Source organism: Phlebotomus argentipes, unplaced genomic scaffold, assembly GCF_947086385.1.
Source record: "Phlebotomus argentipes unplaced genomic scaffold, Phlebotomus argentipes genome assembly contig_1, whole genome shotgun sequence".
NCBI lineage: Eukaryota > Metazoa > Arthropoda > Insecta > Diptera > Psychodidae > Phlebotomus > Phlebotomus argentipes.
Window position 1 is genome coordinate 1 of NW_026776196.1, and position 21,450 is coordinate 21,450.

At 44.7% G+C, this 21,450-nt stretch overlaps 1 protein-coding gene across 1 annotated transcript; it reads right to left on the reverse strand.

Annotated features, from left to right (window-relative positions):
- Nucleotides 1-10,885: 10,885 nt before the first annotated feature.
- Nucleotides 10,886-11,761, reverse strand: LOC132264492 (uncharacterized). The gene is made up of 2 exons (XM_059764718.1): nt 11,466-11,761; nt 10,886-11,303 (listed from the first exon to the last, which is right to left on the reverse strand). Exons 1-2 carry the CDS (start codon nt 11,647-11,649, stop codon nt 10,918-10,920), a joined length of 570 nt encoding a protein of 189 aa, XP_059620701.1. The 5' UTR covers nt 11,650-11,761; the 3' UTR covers nt 10,886-10,917.
- Nucleotides 11,762-21,450: the final 9,689 nt, after the last annotated feature.

Consider the following 21,450-nt stretch of genomic DNA (forward strand, 5'->3'; position numbering starts at 1 on the left):
CCTGGCAGGATCGCCATATAAAACAATGCACTCAGGTTGGTTGCTGACAAGCGACTGACTTTATTGAAATTATTACAGCTTATTACAAATAATGCATACTTGCATATACACTCATACAACACGGAAAATGATGCGCTCGATTGGGATACCTGGATCGCGAAAGCTACTGCTGCGTATAATTCTAACGTTCATTGTGCACATAATTATACGCCCCATGAACTTATTTTCGGAGATAAGTTTGATATGACTGCGTTTACCGGAATTGACCCTGAACCACAGTATACTTTTGATGATTATGTAGTGGATTTGAAGAGAAAGTTAGCAATCGCACAGAAGAAAGCGTTAGAACTAATTTTGAAGAATAAAGTTAAAAGTAAGACCAGTTACGATCAGAAGTTGAACCCTAAGAGTTTTAGAGTGGGAGATAAAGTTCTGCTGATAAATAAGAAACTCCCTAAAAAAGGGGAAGCCTCAAAACTTATGGAACGAAGAAGAGGACCATATATTGTTACTAAAATAAATTCTGTGACTAATACTACAATAAAAATAGGAAAAAAGGAAAAAGTTTTTCATAATAACCTTCTACTTAAATTTGAGGAATAAGGACAGTTAATGTTTAGTTAATAAATTTACAGGTTTAATAATCCTGCTGATAGGATCCGCGGAAGCTAATTTCGAGGTTGTTAATTTGAGGATGGAAGCCAATGAGTATGTACACCGGATGGGGGATGTATGTTTGTCAGACGGTTTCTGGACGATAGCCGCGACATTGGATTTTCCGAATCTCCGATCAAATTTGGATATCGTAGAGAAGGATGCCAGCCGGATAATCACTTACTGTAAGAAAATTTTTCCTCAACGTGACATTAAGGATTGTCAAGATTTTGAGCGCATTAAGCAGCTTAAACGTACATATGACGTAATCCATTATTTACTAACTCCCCACGGGAAAATTGGCCAAAGGAGGAAAAGAGGTTTAGTGAATATAATTGGAGAAGGTTCAAAATTTCTTTTCGGAACTGCTACTGATTCGGATGTTGATGAAATCCGTCAAAAATTGGAACTTATATCTGTAGAACATAGGAGAACTGAAGAATTAATGAAAATTCAAACCAGTCTAATAACGTCTACGCTTTCGGAAATGAATTTTACACGCTATAATATGCAGAACATGTTAGTAAAAATTAATGAAATCTCCTTGGATGTTAATGCTATTACGGATAAATTAAAGTCTCTGGAATATTTTCAGGATATGGAAAACAGTTTTCATTTAGAAATAGAAAATATTGAGCATGAACATATGCAATTACTCCTTATCATCCATTCCGCAATATCTGGAAAAATTGTCATCCCTTGTTGTTATCACCTCAAAGTCTTTCTATCGAAATATCAAAACTAAACGCCACTCTATCAAATCACTACAATCTACCAAACGTTACGTTATCTCAAGTTTACAATCTAGCGAATCTTCGTATAGTCTCGAGCGATAAGAAAATTACGGCTATAATAAAAATACCGCTTTGTGAGCGTAAGGTATTTCGTCTTTACAAAATTCTTCCAATTCCAATTCCCTTTGAGAACTCTTCTAAAATTTTCCAAATTGATCATCAATTTATCGCTACCGACGATGCTCTCCAGCAATATTCTCTCATTACAAAGGAAGAGTTTGATAACTGTAGAAGTGTAGAGAATTTGTATATTTGCGATGTACATATTATATTTTCTTCTATTATCCCTGCTTGTGAGTTCTCTTTATTGAAAAATACATCTATGTATTGCCCATTAGCTACGTATTCGACTAGAGTGAATATGTGGATACATCTTCAGAAAGATGTCTTCCTCTTCGCATTACTCAAACCTACTAAAGTTCAGATTATTTGCAAAGAAAACCGTGATCCCGTATATCTTGACTTGCTTAATAAAGGAATAATTTCGATACGAAAGAACTGTTTTATTAATGACAATGGAGTACTTTTGCTATCATCACCGAAGTTATCGACAAATTTAACCTTTCAACTACTATATCATGCTAAATCTTTCAAAGAAATTCCTACGACTAATGACACTCAGAAAATTTTACCCCTTGTACTGACAGCGTCATTGAATTCTGATCACTTGGAGTCCCTTATGAGGAATGCTAAAGTTCTATCAGAAGAACAAACGGATTGGTCTAAGTGGACTTATTGGGGTAGTCCGAAGGTGGTGATTCCCACGTCTACGTGTACCGGCCTTGTTTTGGTATTTATCTTGATTCTCGGTTTTCGTAAGAGAATTTTTGGTCAGTTACAATTAACCAAAAGAGAAAGAACGAGACCTCAGATTTCGATCATTCCTCAACCACCCCCTGTACCAACTGTTATCAATATTCCCAACATTTCGCCTCCAATACCGACAATTATACCACGACCTGACGAACGAATTAACGAAATGCCAAAACCTCCACAACTTAGAGCAGTTATATATTAAGTTTTATCAAGTTAATTTGAATGTATACTTTTGGTAACTTAAGGTGAAGGATATGATAGTAAAAACTTTTAAGACAATGTTATTATAAGAAATGTTAATCAAATAAGTATGTATAATTTGAAGCTAACTAATAAAAATTTTATGTAAAAGAGAAGTAATTGTTAATTTTTAAGAATATTGCCTGTTAGCATTAGTTTTGAATTGTAATACATATGTATAAGCGCCCTTTGGGCCTATTGGGGATAATATGTTGTGGCTCAAATAAGGCCACATTCCCCTATTGCAAATATAAAAAGCTGATATTGTAATAATCAAGGGTCATTCGTAATTCGTCACTCGACAATTGTAGTCGAATCGCGGTGGCTCATTAGCCGTGAATAAATATTTAAACGATTATTAGTGTACCGTCTTTTTGTGACCAACAGCTCCACCTGTGCCAACAGTAGTACCACTCATGCTGAGCCCGATGTCACATCCCACTACGTACAACGTTTCAGGAGTCATCGGGTTCATCATTCTCATCTTCATACTCTTCAAGACAAGGGCACACTGGACCAAAATCTTTCATCGGAAAAAGTCAACAGAGTAGCCAGGTAATTTGCAGGAGCCACAGACAGAGGCCTCAAACCACAATCTGCCTTTAGTACAGCGACTCCAGCTCGTCCTCCAACCCAACAAGAAAACTTCGGATCTTTCCGGCGGCCAGGAAGTTCCGGTTGGAACATGCAGTAAATGAATGTTAGATTTAAGTCCAAAATTGAGACACTATTTTTTACTATTTCTAACATTCTCAGGCCAAGCAAACTTAGCTTAAGTAATAGATATACATCTTAATCGCCAGGTTTAGGTCAAAAAGGTTTCAAATTTCAGCTAGATTAGAAAATAATAGTACCATTTCTAACCCCTTGCACGGCGGTGTAAAAATATGCCATTTCCACCGCGAAAACCCGAATATATTTCAGCACACTAGATACTAACCACAACAAGGATCAAGTCCTGACTGAATCCTTGTTGATAAGATAAGATAAATGGGAGAAAAATCAAATAATCTAATCTCCATATAAAGTCATATGAGTCACACACTCGATGCACTCAGTGACCCACATTCAGAAAAATGCAGCGGGTGCATTTCTCGCCACCACTTTTCGTCACTTCTTTTGTCACTTTGAATTTGTCGATATTACAATTTGTCGCCGAATTAATTAAGTAGGGATAAGAATTTTGTGTATAAAAGACGGTGTAATGCATTGAATAAATCAGACTTCGCATGGAAATCCAGCAGCTTTCAATAAGTAAGCTTCCCTTCCATTAATATTTGCGATTTCTCAGGACCACTTAGCCTTGTCCGCAGCACCTCCAGTGCTTCTTTCAGCGGCTAAGTCTCTGGCTAATATCAGCGGCACTCTTGCCATTCATATTAGCGGCCAGAGTCGGCTCTTTCCCTGCCTCTACCAGCGGCTCCTCTTCAAGGAGCTCCAGTAAAAGCGGCAGTAGAGAAAGAAGTATTTTCTGAGGCTAAACCTTAGCCCAGTGCAAATCGGAGGCACCACCGGTGGTCGCCACTCACCAGGGAGCATTCTTGCTTAAGCCCGGTGGCATTAGATTGCCGTTGACCGAAGGCATTTTAGTCCATACAGGACGCGCCTTGCACTGTTGCAGAAGATACTTTGTTCTCTAGAGGGAGCAAGGGGACCTCTTGAAGAAATCGAGAGGCGACTTTCCTCCAGCAAAGTAATTCTCTAAAAAAGCCGATAGAGAATCTTCACATGGTCCTTCGAGCCATCGTAACTTTACATGGTCCTTCGAGTCATCGTAACTTTCAATGGTCCTTCGATGGTGCACACCGATTAAAACCGGTTGTGCAGAAGATTTGGTGGGGCGCTTCGGACTGTGTGTGAAATACAAACAGATCTATAAGCATGGCCACAAACGGTATACCGCGTAGCATTCTGAAAGATCCTCAATTGTTGAATACGTGGAAAAAACATGTTTTGCGAGCGGATTCTGGACAAGAGCATATGGATACAGCGGAAAATGCTGATGCGAGTCAGAATGCTGATATAATTCAGAACATTGATGCCGATCAGAATCATATCCCAAGCGAAGATTGTGATGTGGAGGTCTCATTCGAGTCTAGAGTAAAAAAATACGGGGAAAAAGCTGAACCGCCGTATATTGTTTATGTGCGTGCCAGGGAAAAGCGCTCTCTGCAAGTAGTGGCTGTATCGGCGACTATCTTTAAGAAGTATCCGGATGTGGAGAGGGTGGATCCGGTGAATAGGGATAAGCTTAAAGTCGTCATGAAGTCAGGAAATGCGGCTAATATGATGGTTGAAGATAAAGAATTGGAAAACAAGTTCTTTGTATATATTCCCGCAGTGCGAGCGGAGGTTAGCGGAAGAGTGTTCATGAATGACTGCGAGAGTGTTGAGGAAATCGTAAATAGTGGCTATGGGATCCTCAATGGATCGACTGAGCGCTTTAAACTAATAGAGGCATTTCGAATGAAGAAAAAAATCAGAGAAGGAGACGCGGAAAAAACGATCCCAGTCCCTTATATAAGGGTGATATTTGAGGGCACAATTCTGCCGGACTACCTGATTGTCGACAGACTGAGAATCCCAGTTAGGCCCTATTTCCCGAAGATTATGCAGTGCTCTGTCTGTTTCAGACTCGGACACACCTCCGCGCACTGTGGCAACGTGCAAAGGTGTGAATGCTGTGGATTGATTCACGCCGCAGGGCAGAATTCCTTCCCGTGTGTAGAGGGCGCTTATAGCTGTCCTAATTGTAGGTGCATTGTGAGAGATAAAAATCATGTCTGTCCACGCGTGAATGAAGTTAGGGAGCACATCGTTGACAGGGTGTTAGATAGAAGAAGTAAGGCGAGATCTCAGGTGAACCCTCTGGAGGGTGGCAGAGAGATTAGAGATCGTAGTAGGGGTGTCAAATCGAGTGAGAATTTCAATGCGCGAACTGACTATAACAATGAGTTTCCGAGGCTTAAAACTCAAAATCGCTTTACCGGGCTGGAAGTTGATTATGCTGAGATCCCCACGAACCAGGTGCATATTGAGGACCCCCAAGAAGGAGGCTCCCAAGGAACGTCCAAAAAGAGGAAGTTCAGTGGAACGAGAGACAGTGAGACAGATGAGAGGTATTTTCGCTGGGCCGCTGATTATGACAGAAGGAATCAGCAGCAGAAGGACAGATCGGAGGGCACAGATGAACCTCGGCCGCACCCGGTGCCTCACAGGGAGAAGGCTTCTAAGGGGACGTCCCAGATTTGGTGGAGGGACATAGTGGTGTCTCTCCTCAAGGATTGGGGCATCAAAGATGGACTGCTGACATGGATTGAGAGCGTTGTTTTCCCGTTCTTGGAGGGTCTGATGTCGAGATTTCTGCCTCAGCTGTTTATTTCTTCTTTTGACACTAAACATGGATTCAATAAATCATAATTCATTAAGGGTGCTGCAATGGAATGTCAACGGTGTCCGTTCTAAGCTCCAGGACATTATTGTACTGTGTGATCGTCGGGGAGTTGATGTATTGTTGTTACAGGAGACTAAAATGACGCCAAGATGTCATCTAAGGATACCAGGGTATAATCTTTTTAGAAACGACAGAACTGATAGAGGTGGAGGCGTGTTAATTGGAGTCAGGAGTGGATTTGGAGCCACGCGAATGGACCTGTTGGATGTTGACTCTACATCGGCAGAGATGGTAGGAGTCAAGATCACTGTCAACAATAATAGCTTTGTGTTCTGGTCTATTTATATTCCTAACACATCCCCGATACGCTACGCTGATTTAAACAGAATCTGGGAGTTCTATGATGAAAAATGCTTCGTGGGGGGCGACTTTAATGCGCACAATCCTTTGTGGGGGTCGCAAGAATTGAATGGAAGAGGTATGACAATGGGCAATTGGTGCGATGATATGGACTTGGTGGTTCTTAATGATGGGAGAGTTACACGGATTGCTTACCTAATGCAGATAGCGCGATAGACATTTCATTGGTAACTCGGGACATGGCACTGGACTGGACGTGGCTGCTACACGAAGAGACTCTTGGAAGCGACCACATTCCGATCATTGCGGTATGGACCAGTCCAAATCTGCAACCAGTCGCCTCTCTTCAGGATGAGGAATTGTGCTTATTTCGCGAAGCTCGCATGAATTGGCGCGAATTCAAGAACAGTGTATCAGTGGGTGTTGGGGCGATTGATGATCCTTCTCCGGAGGAAAGGCTCAATAAGTTCAATATGTTGCTTAGGAACTCTGCTCAGAGGGCCCAGAAGGAGAGAGTCTTCAGTGGAGCTAGGCGAGCTGCAGTACCCAGAGATAGGATGTGGTTTGATGCTGAATGTGTAGAGGTGTGGAGTAAGAGAGCTAGAGGGTTTAGAGACTTTCGTAACTCGGGATTGAGGGAAGATTTCATTGAGTACAGACGGCTGGATGCTTTGGCCAAGCGAACCTTTCGTGGGAAGAGGATTGAAAACTGGAGGAACAGATGCGAGGGGTTTTCTAACACAACAAGTTTGAATGAGCTTTGGAGTGTCGCTAGAGCTTTCCGCGGGCAAACCAGGGGTAACAAGGGAGATCTGGACGGCCCTGAAATGGAACGTTTTGCGGATAAGCTGGCTCCGCCGTATGTAAATAAACCTTTTGAGCTTCCCAACGAACATATGCCCAGGGAACGGGAGCTTCCTTGGCCAGAGTTCTCATTGCACGAATTATGGGCTGCCTTGCGAGTAACCAAGAATAAAGCCGCCGGAAGTGATCTTATTCGGGTTAGTCTTCTCAGAAACCTGCCTGAAATGGGTTTGCATCTCCTGCTGAGTATATTTAATGACATTGTCGAGTATGGTGAGGTCCCTAAGTCTTGGTGCGTGTCAAGAGTAATTGCGGTGCCCAAGCCGGGTAAAAGTGGCTCCGAAGCTGGACACTACAGACCAATCTGTATCCTGTCGACAGTGAGGAAAGTATTCGAAAAAATGATTCTGCAAAGACTTGAAAGCTGGGTGAGTGTGAACAGGCTCATCCCCTCATCTCAGATGGGGTTCCGGAAGGGAATGGGAACCGCCAATTGCCTGGTGGGATTGCATTGCAGAATCCAAGAGGCCTGGCTGGATAAAAAAATGCTGGGTTGCATATTTCTTGACGTCGCATCAGCATATGATGGTGTTGTGATAGATCTGCTGTGTCGGAAACTATTTATGGGGGGTTTGCCTGCTAAAATATGTATTTTACTCAGCAGCCTAATGGGCGAAAGAATGCTTGAGTTTTATTCTGGTAAAAACAGGGTGACGTCCAGAACAGGATATGTGGGGCTGCCACAGGGATCAGTCTTATCACCACTATGCTATAATCTGTATGTGAGGGAGATTGAGAAAGTGGTTCCGGGGGAGTGCTTTATTTATCAATACGCGGATGATATAGTAGTTGGCATAGCACATAAGGACCCCCAAGTCATTGAGAGTGCCCTATCATTGGCTTGCTCCTCAATACAGACGGAATTGCTCGTCAATGGATTGTGTTTGTCCATTCAGAAGTCTGCGTTTGTTTTGTTTACGCGCAAACATAGGCCGCCAATGATATCTATCACCTGCAATGAAGAATACATTCCACAAAGTAGCACGTTTAAATATTTAGGCGTAATATTTGATGCTAAGGGTACCTGGGGCCCACAGGTGCGTAAAGTAATAGAGACATGCAAAAAAAGAGTAAATTTCTTGCGCGCAATTTGTGGCCTCAAATGGGGAGCTCACCCTACAATCATGAAAACCTTGTATGTGACTACGATTCGGTCGGTATTAGAGTATGGGTCATTTGTGTTCCGTGGCGCTGCAAAGTCCCACATGATTAAGTTGTACAGACTCTCTCTTTTCAGAGCCTGAAAAGCACGGGGGAATTGGTATTCCGGAATACCTTGTTGCCTTTTCCCAAATTTCTAGTTAGACCTTTTGGACACAGCCGCGAGGAGTCGCATGAGTGTTTTTGGCTTGGTCTTTGCGTTGAACCGGTAGGGGCGCGCGCTCCGTCGGTAAATTTTCGGCATGTCAGCCATGGCGCGTGTTTGAAAAAATGTAAACAACAGTGAAAACTCGCGAAAATCCGCTACTTGTGCGCACATTGAGCAGGTAAGTCATCATCAAATGCAAGAACTAATGTTCTGAGACCTTTGTATGATGGAATATCGAGGTTTATTCTAAATTTGTGAGCAAAGTGACTAATTGGACGTGTCTTCCTTGCGTTTTCAGTGCTTCTCGAGGTATTTTCACGGCAGATTGACCATCGAGGATCTCCTGCGACGAAGCAAAATGCCCATCCAACAGCGGACAGACATCTAGAACATCGGCGTGTGTTCTTAAACTACATTCTTGGATAGATTTTGGGCCAGGGACGAGGATTTTCGTGCCGACTGCTTCATCGTGTGGCTTTTATGGCGTGCAAAAACCACTTGAAGCACATTTGAGGCTTCGGACAAGCACTTGAGACTGCCAGGAAGTTCATAGACGTCGGCTGGATATGCTTCGATGGCCAAATCATAATCAAACGGCGCTTCCGAGATCATCTTCGCATCCCTGGACAATGAGAATGGCCGCGCGCGAGCGATAGAAGCCGCAGTGAAGCCCGTCAAAGTGATCACGACGGCCAGAATGGGATGCTAAGGATGCGATTCATCCTCAAATTATATTATGATTATGTTCTTGTGTATAAATATACTTTAGGAAAATCTGTAAATGATTCATGTGGTTTCATTTGGTGAGATCTCTTGGGATTTTGTTATTTATCCACCTCATTTCACAGTATAAAAACGCATGATTGTGACGACGGGGGAAATCAAAATCCCCTGTCCATGTGTGCACACACTTGCCCTAATTCGAATCGCATTCAACTCATCGGATTAACTCCAATGATGACGGAGATCATCACTGGGTGCACATTCACATGCAAATCACTTGCAATTTGATAAGCGGGCATTGACTTGTGTGGGCCAGTTATGCCGGAGAATGCACCGGTCAATTTCTCATCGGTGGTACATTTAAGTTGCAATTTTTAGGCAGACCAGAAGTCGTTTTTGTGTAGCAAATTTTGCCATCTTTGTTCAGTGTGAAATAATAAATAATAATAAGCGAGTGCTTCAGGTCTGTTCAGTGTAGATATTTGTGACGTTCCCGCCAATTCTGAGTGGTGATCAGCGACCAGCGCATCTTGAGAGAGTGAAATTCTGCAGCGAGTTGAGGACAGCGAACTTCTTTTATCTGCTTCAAGACCGTTGATCACAATGCAAAGGGCCCAGTATAGTGCAAGAATCCCCGTAAGTTATTTATAATACAGTGTAATGCTGGTTCTATATTTTGTCTTCTTTTAATTACAGGATTCTGTGATGACCCAATTTCTCGAGCAGCTTTCTGCCAATGAAATTGTTTGGAACAAGCGGCATAAGTTCTACGCCAAATCTACACTCCGGGAGAATGCCATCAAGAGCATGGCTGAAAGCCTGAATCTTCCCCGGGAGAAAATACTCAGCCTTGTTGAGTATGTGAAAAAACAATTTCACAAACAAGAGCGGAAGAATAAATCCAAATCCAAGGCGAGTGGCTCGGGTGCAGGCGAAACACTCCCGGAGTGGAAGTGGTATGAACACTGCACATTTCTGCGTGGAGAGAATTCCAGCAGTACAGACGCTATTCATTCAAGATTCAGCGGAAGACGGGCGATCGCGCAAAGTGTAGTGGGCGCTGTTATTAACAGCGGAAGGACAGCAAGCGCGTCTACGTCGCGAATTCCGGTCCAAATTGCAAGGAATAACTCTGACGAACCTGGCACATCGACGTCATGGATTCCGGGCCCTGTTCCCAGGAGTTGTCCGGAAGAACAAGGCACTTCCACGTCGCGAATTCCGGCCCCAATTGTAAGGAGAAGCTCTGAAGAACAAGGAAATTCGACGCTGCAGAATTTCAGCCCGCCTTCAGTTATTTACCCTTGGGATTCAAGAACCTCGACACCTTGTAATGTGAGCCTGATTCCCACGGAAGCCATGACAACACAGAACTTCCTGGACACACTTCCCACTCAATCGGAAGACAGGCAAACGTTGGACATTCTCGAGCCAATTCACACTCAACGCGAAGACACATCGACAGTAAACATTTCGACACCGAGGAAAGGATCACTTCCGTCGTACACGGCCAATTCCGGACTTCGTTCTGGGATGGCAGCGGGGCAGATGTAGCGCAGTTCTTGTGTGTCTTTGTTTAACGCGTTTGTTGATGTAAATTTAACAGAAAATGAGTGCTATGATTTCCATCAGGAGTTTAGTGCACTCCTTAGAAAACACACAAAAAAATAAGTAAGGATGTAAAGTAAAAAAGAATGTGACAATAGATATTCAATCTTATGAAATGCTGTTTTTTAATTAATAAATTAGCACTCCTCACATCCTCACACACGATGGGAATATAAATAATCATTGTAAGTATCTCGTATTTCTAATACATTTCTTCGGCTTCTTCCTCGCAAAATTGATGGATTTGAATCCAAGGTATCCAAATGCGAATCGGGATTGGCTAATGGAGTTTCACTGTCTGCCGTTTTTTTAATGTAATTATGCAGAGTAACACATGCTTGCACAATCAACTCAGCATTTTTTGGATGAGCTTGAATTTCGCCTCTCAGGATCCTAAAACGATTAGCAAGTATGCCAAAAGTTCGCTCTATTGTATTTCTGGCAGTTCCCAATCGGTCGTTGAAATGCTGTTTATCAGGTGGCAACATTCTTCCAGGATAAGGCTTCAAGAAGTGTGGATTAAGAGGAAATGCAGCATCGCCTATAAATACAACACAAATGTTAGTGAATTAGCTCTTTGAAATTTATGAATATTAACTAATTTAGCCTTTCCAAAATTCCAACATGTATAAAATGCATTTTCACGTGCATAGTTCAATTTAGACAAATTTCGTAAGCATTTTAGTAAATATATATGAATTACCAACCAAGAAATAGCCAAATTCAATATCAGAATTAGGCAGATTCTCTGGAGATGGCCATAAGACGTCATCATTTTCAAGTGCCAATCCAATCTGTGACCACATAAAAACATTGCTATCACTTTGTGATCCATACGAGCCAATCGAAACATAATTGAAGTTGCATTCTGCATCACAAATGCCCATTAGCACAATTGAGTGGTATCCTTTGTAGTTGTAATAAATACCACCGCTGTCCTTAGGTTTTTGGATGCGAATATGCTTTCCATCTACAGCTCCACAGCAGTGGGGAAGATTAAGGAGCAGATCGAATTTTTCAGCAGTTGGCTTTAAATTGTGTGGCCATTGGATATAGTGATCCGCGAATATTGTCCAGATGCTTTGCAAACTTCAGGAATGATACTGCATATCGTACTAATGCCTACTCGATATTCAGCATGTAAAGTGCGATAATCATCACCAGTTGCAAGGTGTCTCAGCGTGATCATTAACCTGCAGTCTGGCGGAATGGGCACACGACCGGTATCGTCCTTCTCAATGAGGCAGCGGATTTTCGATGCGAGGAAATTAAATTGTTTTATAGACATCCGCGTGTATTTTTTAAAGATGTCGGCTGAAAAAATATTTAAATAGTAATTAATTTATTTACTTCATGATATTTTAAAGAAAATCTTACGTTGTTTTTTCAACTCTGGGATAAAAGTTGCCCAAAGTCTCTGTCTTGCAGTACAGGATTTACATGAAACCGTCTCCGCCTTGGGTTTCGTGCATTTGATTCGTGTAGAAATAAATTTTCTTCTGCTTCTATTAACAAATCCTTGAGGAGCGCGACATTTCGAAGATCTCTCTCATAAAAATCGCGCTCCTGCCCCGTTGGATATATATCCTTGTATGTGATGAAAAAAATTTGCAGAAGCTTTTTTGTGCCATGAATCACATGTTGGCAGTATTCGCGGCTATCGGCGATACTGATAAACTCTTGTTCTTTTTCCGCCAAATCTGCCTGGAAGCTTTGGAAGTGATCTTCAAATGTTCTTTCGCCAACTGCCGCGTCACGCGTAATATCACTAATGATAAATTCAACATGAAACAAAACACTATCTTTAGCCGATTTCTCATGAACGGACCACATAATTTGCAGGATTTTCACAAGATCTCAGAGCACAAGACACAAGACAACATCCAAAACCAGACTAACAGACAATTAAAAGTATTGATGACAATACGCGCTGTTCATGAGAAATGAACAGGGTTATTTTTGCTAGCATTAACTCGAGCAGCGGGAGCGAGCCACGCTGTGATCAGTTCCTCTGATCCAGCATTAAGGGCGGGGAGTTCTCCCACTCCCGCCGTTTACGCTTCTTCCCTCAGGAGAAGCGTAAACAAATTTGTCATATAATGAAAGGCGACAGAAAAATCGGTCAGTCGTCTTTCGCATTTGTGCAGAGAAGGAGCCTTTGGGCCGTGCATAGAAACCCAAAACACTGGGTGATGCAGTAACTGCAACATTTGCATTCTTAAGACAATTAGCGTGGTCAAAAGACCAACAGCACTAAGAAGTGTTTTGCAAAACGGCAAGAGCCATAAAGTTAAGGCAGGAGTCACTTTTCATTGATTTTCTTATTTTTTATCCGTTGTGTTAATTACTGTTTATTGAGTTAATTAGTAAAGTAAAGTAGATTAAGTTTAAGGTGAAAAAGTGAGTTGTTCTTCCTCCCTATTCATCGAAGCACTCCCATACCATTTCATCTCGGCAGCGACAACAGTCGCGCCATTTGAATTTGGTCCTGTAAGAATCTGTACTTCTCATTTGAAGCGAGCACGCTCGTGAGGAGTGCATTTTCATCCCCAAATTACATCAAGGTAACGGCAGGAAAGATCCTAAGGAACTTCCTTGGATCTCGGCCAAGCTCTGCCGCTAAGAGAAATACCAACATAATTTTTCTCGCTTTCATGGTCCTTCGAGACCACGGAAGTTCCGAGTTTTTCCTGCTCTGTTATTTCTTTATTCCCCTATTTTTGGTACTTGCGAGAACCCATTTGTTATTGCTCAAAGCGTTGTCAAACGAGGGAAATTCGTTTATTTTCTCCCGCAGTGAATAAAAAGGGGCGGGTAAATCGCAAGTTTGCGCCAGAGCGCATTCCGCCAACACCGCTTTACTCCGCACAAAATCCACCGAAACCACCGCCGCCGGAGGCCAAAACTCATCTCAAACAAGAGAAGGTGCCGTTAGAGGAATTCCTGGAAAAGAATCCATCAGCAGGACCAAGGCCCATAACCATCGAGGAGTATAAGGCAAGGCAGCATTCAGCCAAACATCTGTTCCGACTTCCTGGTAAAAAGAAGACCAACAGGGTGCGCGGGGGGAGAAAAGTGCAGGTCCGGAGGCTTAATAAAGCCATAAAACAGCTTGAGGCTCGTCTGGAGACAATAAAAAGGAGATTAAGGACTTGGAGGTTCAAGTGGAGGATTCTCTTGAGAATATTCAATAAATTCTCTGACGGAAATAAGGCGTCTAATTTCAGTCGCGCCACTTAAGCGTGCAACATTGTAGCAAGAAATAAGCCGGCTTAGCACATATTTTGTCGCTATCGATCTGTGCACGGGCAACTTTGTTTACTCGCTCGAAAAATCGGCGCCAAAATTTTTTGTCCACACTCTTTCACTCTCCATAGCGCTTACTCAGTTTTTTTTCGATTCTCTTTCACACGCTATTCGTAAGCCATGGACACCACGGCGATTTTAGCTGAATCTGCGGCGCGCGCAGCAGATATGGAGCGCTTATGGAAGAATTTCAAGAAGGAGGGAAGTAGAAAAACCGCGGATTATATCGGCAAATGTTTGGATAAGCTCCAAAAGCTTTGGGAAAACTTTTCCACAAATCACTCGATTCTGGTGGAATATTTGAAGCCCGATGACCAATATTTTCGCACTACTCTTTTTGAGGACACAAAGGCGCTCCACAAGGAAGCCCGGGAGGGCATGTCAAAAGCATATCAGGAGATGTGCAAAAGTGTTATTCAGGACACGGATGACGAATTCGATTATGAGGCGCCGCCTGCACCTCGCGTCGCTGATAAAACACACAAGAAGACCCAGGATGATGTTTTACGCTTTGCGGATGCCGAAGAGGCTGGCAATTCCAAAGGTGAGGGCACCAAAAAGAAGCATTCTGGGGAGGAGGAGCCAACGGATTGGAAAATTCCTCAAACGAGTGGATCTAAGAGCAAGAAATCACGCTCAAAGATAAATTTTCTCGACGACGAGGAAAGCGATAATGATCTTAGCCCACGAGGGGATGATTCACGCTCGTTCTTGCTCAAGATTGGAAGAGGGCAAGTTTTACGCATGGTCATGGATGAATTAAAGCGCGAGAATACCAGGCCAAAATTGCCACCGTTAAAGGTTCCCAAGTTCAGTGGAAAAGTGAATGAGTGGCGCGGTTTTTATGAGATGTTCTCTTATGTGATTCATAAGGATCCAAACCATGGCGATACAGACAAGATGTCGTATCTTTTGTCCTACCTGGAGGGGGACGCAAGGCGCCTAGTGAGTCACCTCTCACCGACTGGTGACCATTACAGGGCAGCACTGGAGTTGCTGAAGAATAGATATGATCACAAGAGAAAGACGACCTTTGATTATATTAATTTGTTGCTTGACATAAAAAGGGTTGAGCATCGTAGCGCCAAGGACATCGTGGACCTTCACGACAGAGTCAATGAAGCAATCGCAGGGCTAGGAAGCCTCGGATATCACACTGAGCACTGGGATCCTTTGGTAATAGGGATGTGCGTGCGCAAATTGGACGATGAGTCAATCCAGTTGTTCGAGCAGTCACTGGATGAGCCAACCGAGGTGCCAACAATGAAGCAGTTTCTCAATTTTCTCTTCAAAAGACACCTCGTACTTTCCTCTATCAGCAAGGTAGCTGAGAAGAAAAAGTTCTACAAAGATAAGAAGGAAAACTAAAAATCTTATCATGCCACATTGAACAAACCAAAGGTCGCTTGTTTTTTGTGCAAGGAAGAGCACACATTTGCCAAATGCCCAAAATACCTGGAATTGACGACGTACAAGAGGCGTCAAATGGCCTTGAAGCTGGATTTGTGCTTGAATTGCCTCGGGCATAAGAGAGACAAGGACAAGGAATGCACAAAGGTTCGAATGTGCAAGCAATGTGACAAGAAACATCATAACACATTGCACTTTGAGAAGAAACCAACGGAGCCTACTAATGCCTTGATAAGTACCCAGGAGGAAAAGGACCCCATTGAAGAATCTCTGGCGCTGCACGCAGCTGCAGAGACTCCGCTTTTTCCCACGGCAGTTCTGAAGGTGAAAAAAGTAGATGGTTCCTGGACAGCTCTACGGGCGCTGATTGATACTGGGTCAGGAGACTCATTCATATCAGAGAGAGCAGCTCAGGAAGTAGCTGCACCACGCGTAAGGATTAATGCCCCAATTAGAGGCATAGCTGGAGCATCTGCTGCAACTGCACGGAATAAGGTGTTCATCACACTGGCTCCAAGATTTCCTTCACCCTTCAAGATAGATCTGACTGCTTTAGTGCTATCGTCGCTCACAGGTTTTCTGCCGCAGGTAGAAGTATGTCCGACGTCGTACAAAAAATTGCACGTGGACAGCATTCTCATGTCAGACCCCTGTTTCATGACACCAGGACCAATTGACTTAATTCTGGGCTCACAAGTGTACGCAGCGATTCTCAAGGAGGGAATCAAAAGGTCTGGGAACATTAGCGCCCAGAATACAGAGTTGGGATGGATGTTCATAGGAGCACACAAGCCAAAGGAAATCCAGGTCATCAGCATGGTGACAATGGCGGAACTAAACAGAGGCATGAAGGACGTGTGGGATCTCGACCAGGACACTGAGACGGGCAAGGTCAAACACGAGTGCGAAAAAGAGTTTGATAAAACTTACACCAGGACCATCGATGGCCGATATGTGGTGCGACTTCCATTCACCGAGGATCCACCAGTGCTAGGGGAATCGCGTAGACAGGCTCTAGCGCGTTTTATTCAAGTAGAGAAGAAACTCGCGCGCGATCCACAGCTCAAGAAGGACTACTCGGACTTCATAGCCGAGTATCGTGACCTCGGTCACATGTCGAAGGCAGAACCACATGGCGGAAAGTTTTATCTTCCGCACCACGCGGTGTTTAAAGAGGACAGCTCAACAACAAAAACTCGTGTTGTTTTTGACGCTTCCTGTAAAACAACAAATGCAAGAGCCTCAATTCGGTTTTACACACTGGACCGAAACTGCAAGACAACCTGAACGAAATTGTCATTCGCTGGTGCAAGCACAAGTACGTGCTAACAGCGGACATAGAAAAAATGTTCAGGCAAATAAACGTCGCTGAAGACCAGCGGGACTTTCAGCGGATTCTCTGGAGAGACGATCCTAAGAAGGAAATAGAGGAGTACAGGTTGAACACTGTTACATACGGGACAGCTGCTGCAACCTACTTGTCAGTAAAGGTGTAAAGTCCAGCTAGCCAAAGACGAAGGCAAAGACCTTCCACGTGCGGTAGCCGCGATAACAGACTTTTACGTTGATGACTTGATGACAGGAGCAGACTCACCAGAAGACGCTCTCGCACTGCAACAGCAAATGCTCGAACTCCTCTGGAGAGGAGGCATGAACCTCAGGAAGTGGACCAGTAACCTAGAAGACCTGCTACTAACATTGGACGAGGACCAAGTTGAGCAGAAGTATCTCAATCTATCTGAGAAAGACACCCTAAAAACATTGGGCATAGGGTGGGATCCGAACACCGATCAATTCTCATATAAGGTCAAGGCGTCAAAGGCAGGCACAATCACCAAACGGTCAATTTTGTCAGATCTGGCATCAATATACGACCCAATAGGGTGGTTGGCACCGGTCGTGGTGCAAGGAAGATTGATCATGCAACGGGCATGCGCCGATCAAAAGACCTCATGGGATAAGGCGGTAGCTCAAGATATCAAGAAGGATTGGACGATCTTCCTCCAGAAGCTACCAGGGGTAGAGAGGATCAGGATACCAAGGCACAATGGTTACAGGGAATGGGCGGAAATACAGCTGCATGGCTTTTGCGACGCATCCAAAGGAGCGTACGGTGCAGTAATATACGCACGTGTGACATGTAACTTTAAGCGAACAGTTCGCTTGATAACGGCAAGAGCCAGGGTGGCCCCTTTAAATAAGCTCGTATCCATTCCAAGGCTAGAATTATGTGCAGCAGTCTTGTTGGCAGAACTACTCCACAAGACCACACAAGCACTGAAATGCAGTCCGGACGCAAAGGTGTCCCACCACGCATGGACAGATTCCAACATAGTTCTTGCATGGCTCAGAAGAGACCCATCGGAATGGGAAGATTACGTCGCACATCGAGTAGAAAAAATCCTAAAGTTCACGGACAGAAAGATCTGGTACCACGTGGATACTGAAGACAACCCAGCGGACTTGATCTCAAGAGGGGTCTGCCCGTCAAAGCTCAGGACAACCAAATTATGGTGGCAGGGACCACCATGGCTGGACATGGCCCAGACTCATAGGCCTGACATGCGAAACGCAGCGGCCGATGCATTTGACAAAGCAGTCCTAGCACATACCTCAACGAAGATCTCACCCGCTTGGATAGACAGGGATGATTTCCTGCCGACAATAATCGCGACAGAGAAGAAGCCTGAGCCAGAAGCCGTGGAACAACCAGAACACGACGAGATTCTGGACAAATATGATTCATTGGCGAAAACTATACGAATCATGGCTTACGTTTTACGGTTCAGGAGTAACTTAAAAACCACACAAAAACAAACAGGCCACCTAACAACCAGGGAGCTGCGAGAAGCAGAAACGTTCTTGCTCAAATCACTCCAGGCAGAACACTACAGCAAGGAGATCCAGAAGTTAGAGCAGAAGCAGCCACTGCCAGCAAGCAGCGGAATCCTGAGTCTACGCCCCTTCATGGATGAAGAGGGAGTCTTGAGAGTCGGAGGAAGACTCTCCAAATCAAACTTGCACTATGGGGCAAAACATCCGGTGTTGGTGCCCTACAAAAGTCATCTGGCAGCTTTAATAATCCGGGATGCACATACGGCGACACTGCACGGACCATCAGCATTAACAACAAGCTACATGAGGAACAAATATTGGATCCCTCATTCCAAATCGGCGGTCAAGGCAGTGATCAACAAGTGCGTCGCCTGTTTCAAACAAAGGAAGCATAAGCCGGAGCAGCTCATGGGAGAGTTACCACACGCCAGGGTAACACCATCATCTCCTTTCACCTCTTGCAGAGTGGACTTCGCAGGCCCATTTCAAACTGAGGCATCAAAGCTGAGAGGAATAGCGACGTTCAAAAGCTACATAGCAATCTTTGTTTGCTTCAGTACCAAGGCGGTACATCTGGAGTTGGTGAGCGATCTCACAACGGAAGCGTTCCTAGCAGCGTTCCACAGATTTATCTCCAGGAGGGGAAAACCAGCCCACATGTACAGCGACAACGGAACGAATCTAATAGGTGCAAAGAACACGCTGGACAAGGATTTGAAGGAAGCGATACGAACGGCAGTCGGCCAGGCCGCAAGTGAAGCCACAGGCCTGGGAATTGAGTGGCACCTCATACCACCTTCAGCACCGCATTTCGGTGGATTATGGGAGGCGGCGGTAAAATCAGCCAAGAGGCACTTGAAGGTCATTCTTCAAGAAGCACCATTGGCGTACGAAGAGTTCACAACTGTTTTAACAAGAGTTGAAGCAGCACTGAACTCGAGGCCGTTATCTCCGCTATCTGATGATCCTGATGATCTCGCGGCCCTGACGCCGGGACACTTCCTCATCGGAAGGCAATTAATGGCCCCCCCTGAGGAGGAGGTGTTCGATGAAAATCCCGCCCGGAGATGGAAGAAGGTAACGAAGCTCCATCAGGACTTATGGAAAAGATGGTCCAGAGACTATTTGCAGCAGCTGCAACAGCGCCACAAATGGCAAAAGGTGAAGCAACCCATCAAGATAGGAGAGCTCGTCTTAATCATGGATGACAATACACCACCGCAGCAATGGCCATTGGCAAGAGTCACCAAGCTGTACCCAGGAGACGATGGAATAAACCGCGTGGTGGAGCTAAAAACAAGGAATGGGACCAAGAAACGCCCAATCACCAAAGTGGTAAAACTACCGGTAGAGCAGGGCACAACAGAGGAGCAAGTCGAAGAAACGACTGAAGAGTCGAAGCCTAAGGGGGAACCTCGTAGGTTAGGTCAAAGGCGCTGGAGGACTCGAGGCACCTGGAGGCAAGCCTTACTTCTCTGCTTCCTTGCGTTGCTAACCTTTGGTGCGGCACAACCCCACAACTACAGCATTGTAAGGCCGCAAACAGGATTATATGTAGAGGAACTAGGCTTCGCACAGATACAAAGAGGACTGTTGAGAGTTGAGATAGACTATCCTCGAGAACAGCTGGAGCAGGATCGAGTAAAGATTTTGGAGACAGTCGCAAACACATCAGCACTGTGCCAGGAGGCGCAGAAGCTGACAGAAGATGTTAAATGTAACCACTACATGAAGCACCTTCGGCACGCTGCGGATGCCATACTCGAAAAAATGGAGAACGTTCGCAATAACCTTCTAAGGAAAAGGAGGGGACTGCTCGGGAAGGCGCTAACGTATGTCTTCGGAGTCAACGATGACGTATACAAGGATATAAATGATTTAAAGCACGACCTGCTGGAGCAGACAGGGTCAGTAAACCAGCACAACCTGCTTCTAAGTGCTAAGGTGGACCAAGTGGTGGATCAGGTGAACAACAGACTGCTGCAGTACACAGAGAAGATCAACCAAATGGTTCAGCTGACAGCTGATTTACAGCGTTGGAACGCGGCTTCGGATCACAATCGCGTAAGATTGGAAGTACTATCAATGTATACAGCGGCTAGCGGGTATCTTGAAGAACTCGACGAAATTTGGGAACGACTTTTAAGAGCAAAAACGGGAAGAGGGAATCTCTTAGATTTTACCTCACGCAAGACCTTAGTGGGAATAACAAGAAAGACGTTAGCAAGAATAGGTACAGGTTATCAAATCTTCGCAGTCCCGACAGCCACGGTTGAGCTCATCCTGGAGGATGAGAACATCCACGTTCATGGTAATCTCCAAATATTGGAGAAGAGCAGCTACCAAATCGTGCATGTGACCCCCATCCCAGCTCAGCTGAAAAATGGGACGTTTCTGACACCGGATCCAGGAACTGAGACGTTGGCTGTCGACTACAACGGCCAAAGATATTTCGTCTTTCACCATGGAAGGTGCACCAAGGCATCGCAGTTAGCGTATCTTTGCGCGCCACATGCGGTACACAGCCTGAAGGAGCAACCGACATGCGTGATCGACGAAATATTCAGCAGGTTCCCAAAGAGATCTTGTAACGCCACCCTGCTGGAGCTGGAAGGCATGCTATGGAAGAAGCTGGCGATGACTAACGCCTGGCTTTTCGTCACTCACCAGCCAGCGGCCATAGCGATAGTATGCGATGGCATCCGGGAAGAAGCGGTGATAAGCGAGATCGGCATCATCAAGGTAGCGGGAGGATGTATCATACAAGCTGGCACAATGAGTTTGCAAGCGACGCTCGACTCCACGGTCAAGGCAGCCAGGAGCTTCATAGCCCCGATCGAGATCGCTCAACTCAGCGCGGCGACAACCGCTGCACAAGCCAAAATGACCCATCCACAACCCATTGATACCTTTCAACCGATCACGAAGCCGCAAGCGGAGCTCAAGAGCAGGAATCCCAACCAACATCGATCCTGGAGGATCCACCCTGCACCAACCACAACCATCGTGGGAGTGATCATACTGATGGCAGCGCTCATCGTGGGACTCGTCTGGCGGCGACACACGACAAGGGAGCAGGAGAAGGATGAGGGCATAGCCGAAAGGTTCACTCGACTGCTGGAGGCAAGGGCATCGCA

What these genes read in the sequence shown, in the direction of transcription:
- LOC132264492 (XM_059764718.1), bottom strand. Translation starts at nt 11,649, where the DNA reads ATGGGCATTTGTGATGCAGAATGCAACTTCAATTATGTTTCGATTGGC. An exon ending in ATTTGGCTATTTCTTGGTTG is followed by an intron (nt 11,304 to 11,465) that starts GTAATTCATATA and finishes TTGTATTTATAG; the next exon opens with GCGATGCTGCATTTCCTCTT.